This window comes from Sinocyclocheilus rhinocerous, unplaced genomic scaffold (genome assembly GCF_001515625.1).
Source record: "Sinocyclocheilus rhinocerous isolate Xijiao unplaced genomic scaffold, SAMN03320098_v1.1 scaffold534, whole genome shotgun sequence".
Lineage (NCBI taxonomy): Eukaryota > Metazoa > Chordata > Actinopteri > Cypriniformes > Cyprinidae > Sinocyclocheilus > Sinocyclocheilus rhinocerous.
Genome location: NW_015646352.1, coordinates 3,293,097 through 3,297,074, shown reverse-complemented (window position 1 = coordinate 3,297,074; position 3,978 = coordinate 3,293,097). Strand labels below are relative to the sequence as shown.

At 35.4% G+C, this 3,978-nt stretch overlaps 1 protein-coding gene across 1 annotated transcript in view; it reads left to right on the top strand.

Annotated features, from left to right (window-relative positions):
* The window catches only part of LOC107707416 (cytosolic carboxypeptidase 4-like), a 170,948-nt gene that overhangs the window by 59,027 nt on the left and 107,943 nt on the right, over nucleotides 1-3,978 (top strand). Inside the window, exon 10 of the mRNA XM_016511404.1 lies at nucleotides 2,608-2,672. Within this exon, the coding sequence (XP_016366890.1) occupies nucleotides 2,608-2,672 (65 nt within the window). The remainder of the gene's footprint in view (nucleotides 1-2,607; nucleotides 2,673-3,978) is intronic.

Here is a 3,978-nt window from a genome sequence, read left to right as displayed (position 1 = left end):
TGGAATGGTGCGCTGTGATTGGTTGAGCGGATATATCGCATTCTGCAGAAAAGGGAGACTGGCGTTTGTCACGGTTTGGAAAGAAAGGGAGAAAACATGACAGTATAACTCGGCGGATATCACATTTTGTGTAAAATTAAAAATGGACTTTTCAATACCAACCAGATACAATACTGATTTTGGCGGAAACTCAAACTCGCGTTTTGGAACCAAACTCTTCATATATATATATATATATATATAGTAGAATTATATAGTATATATAGTACAATTGTCATTTTATAACTGAAATGCACATTGCTTATTTCAGATGATAGCCATACAAGCTCCCTGAAACAGCTGTGATTGTTCAGACCTGTGCTGTGAAGCAAATGTCAATACCGGTCCTTGTGAAAGCAGGCAATGTGAGAAATCAGTTGTTCTTAAACAAGATTTAGAGGCCATTTTGATTTGGATGCGTTTTTCCGAACAGTCTTATGTCTGCTAAAAGAGGGTTGCACGGTAGTTAATTTATGTGCAATACTGCTATACAGCATGTTTCTTTTTTGACTAGGTCATCATATGCAAATGTTCTCTTTGAACAAGGTCAGAACCTGTGCAGCAGTAAACAAGGAAGGAAAACAAAAAACGGAAGACATGCTTGGCCAGAGAGCAGCAGATTGCTCTGACCCACAATAGTCTATACTCACTTGTTTTGCAGGGAGCTCTGAGGTGGTTGCCCAGGCAACCCTGCCCAATGACACCGTGGGTGCTCGACTCAATACCGCATAGTGAAACGTGTTAGCGCGCACATCTGTATGTACTTACCACACATCACCACCTCGTGTGCTTCAATAATACTCCTTTCCTCCTAAACCGATGCACAAGAGTCTAGATTATTGTTGTTGATCTACGCACACTTTTCATGTAATAACTTATAGATCCAGGCACCACGCGGGAGTTTTCTTGCTGGGCTGTTCTCACTAATGAGTGTCCCATTGCTTTTATCTCGAGCAAGGAAGCCAGAGAGCTGGGAAGGCCGATATCAGACTGAACAAAATGATTATCCGTTATCGTAATGAATAGCGCGGTTGACTTGTTATACCCGGTGGGATGATGCATGTTGCCGCCACTATCTAGCTCTGCGACCCACCATGTTTACTAATCGAGGAGTTTCTGCAGGTTTTTAGCACTGTTAACATGCTAACCGCTAACGTTAGCATGCTTTCTGATGTCAGACACTTCTAAACGGAAAGCTGCGTGTGGCATGAGTGACCCATAACGCTAAGCCTATTTGCTGTTCAGTCTGGTCAGGCAGCAGATAAGATGATGTTAATCTTCAAGACGCCCAGATTCGAGTGGACTAGCTCTAGCACTTCCTTGTCACTCCGTTTCGATTAGTTTTAAGTTGTGAAAATCACAGGAAAACACCCTCAGGTGATGTAAGAGATTACGGCAGTGGTTTAGTATCATCTGTCTGTTACATGTACAACTGTTTTCAAACCCTGTTGAAGAAAAATATCTAAAACCAGCCTTTATCTTAAGGTGGTTTGCTGATCTTAGCTGGTGACCATGCAGATCAGGCATGGTCACTGGCTATTTTGATGGTTTTAGAGGGTTTTGGGGCGCTTCGCGACCAGGTAAACCAACTTAGACTAGCAAAAGCTTGACTATTTTAACACGAAACTGGCTGTTCTAACAGCATCTTGTAAAACTTAAACGTGGTTTTGACATGTTAGCAATGTTGCCATTAACATTCTTAGTGCTCATAAACTGGGTTGTATTACTTCACAACCTCACATTAAAATATATGACTTGTCTTAATTTATCACATGGTTAATTTACTCTGCAGTCATGCCAAATCAAATACCTTGAACGCCATTTTTTAAAACATTTTTATATAACCAGTCATTTGGTTTAGCAGAGATGGTTGTAAAATTATAGTGATTTTAGTGTTATGTTTTGATCTGCAGTCATCATATCCGATGAAAGCCTGTGAAGCGTATTCAGCAGAGTCTGACTACATTTATTTCAGTTCAGTTATTTCAGTGAATATTCATTTATTTAAAGAATCAAAAGTGTTTATTTTTTATTATTATTATTATTATATAATTAATTAATACCATAAATTATTTATATTTATATTTATTTAATATTTATATATGTATATTTATTTAATTATATTTAATTATATCTTTAAATACCATAAATTATATATATTTAAAGATATAATTAAATAAATATACATATGTCTATGTATATAAAATATAATGTGTACAACATATAAAATGTATAGTATATACATTGTACAGTATGTAATATTATATAATACTGAAAAAATGTATTTAATTAAATACTTTAATAATTTATATTTTATCTATTGGAAATAAATAAGTGAGTGAATGAATGATTGAATGTCTGTCCTCTCTGGTAAAGCAAACATACTCCAGAGTATGTCTGGCAGATGTCTGCTTTTATGTGAACGTATCAGAGGCAGAAAGAGCTAATGTTTGAGCACTCTGGGCAGGTCCTGTTTGATCCTACAGATGAACTGCCATATTTTGCTCATCTTGACATTTACGTCTTAGTCTTGCATGTTGTTTATCTTTCTTTCTTCCTTATTGAAAGATGGCAGTTTAGAAGATGACAGTGACGAAGACGAGGAGAACGAGGAGCCAGACAACAGGGACTACGTGAGTGTTTTGAGATTGCTCTGGAGGAAGACGTGAGCGGCGCCTTCAACACACGCATGCACAGATCGTGCTCTGTACAATCCCGCGTTGTAATTTTGACAGAGCGAACAATGTGTGTGTAAATTCCACTGATTCATTCTCCCTCCTAAAATGTGATTGAAGAGCAGGTTCTGCGTGTGACAGGAGCCTGACACAAGCGACTTCCTGTTCTCACATAACTTCAATAATAGGGCCCCTGATTCAGTCATAAATCAATGACTTCACAATCCCGTCCCTGCTGAAATGGCACCGCCAAACCAAAGTGCTTCCTTCCTCTTCTGCCCTACATGTACTCTTCAAATACTGCTAATGCATTTCTTTATTTCCATGTCTGTGCCCCATCATCTTGCCATAACATGGTACTTAATGACTACTCTGTAGTGTAAATGCGTGACTTTTACAGTGAGATATTACTCATTTTTGGTTAGGTGTGACCCTAATATGCCCACGTACCTCATACCACATTATACTTTTATTTTAAAATATTGTATTGGACAGTCACTGAAAAACTTTTGCTTTGTGAGATGCCCTCAAAAGATGTTACTTTTGTAGTATCCAGTAAATAACTTATTTCATTTACTTGCTGCTTTTTTTTTCATTCAAATTTGGCTGGGTGGTTAATAACACATTTTTCTGTGGTGTGACAAACTCAGAACACATATTTAATATTGCTTTACACAGACTTTAAGTATTGCAATAATAACAGCTGAACATCAGTTCATAAATAAAATATATACTTTTTAAATAAAATATATTGTTTAAATGGTTACTGCATTGAGTTATTATTTTGGAATAAATGTAAAATGCTTAAAAACACTAAACTGATTAGATTTATACTTGGTTTTAATAAATAGAAAAGCCTATTAATTATATTGTTAATGTAAAAATACAAAATAGATTTTCATTCTGGTAGTGCACGTAAAAAACAAAAAACAACAACAAAAAAAAGACTGAATACTCTATAATCCAGAAACGTATTTATTATTTAATTTAATAGAAAAAAACAGGCTCAGAGCACGTCCACATTTTTTACCCACTTATGTTGGTAGAGAGGAATAATAAAAGAACTTTAAGAGGCTTTAAGTCAATAATAATTAATACAAAAATGTATAAAATAATAATAAATAATTATATATATATATATATATTATTCATTATTATTTTATATATATATATTAGTGGTGTCAAAATTAGCGCGTTAACGCAGGCGATTAATTTTTTCAGTTTAACTGTAAAGGATACACGCTTTAGCCTGTATCCTTTCATA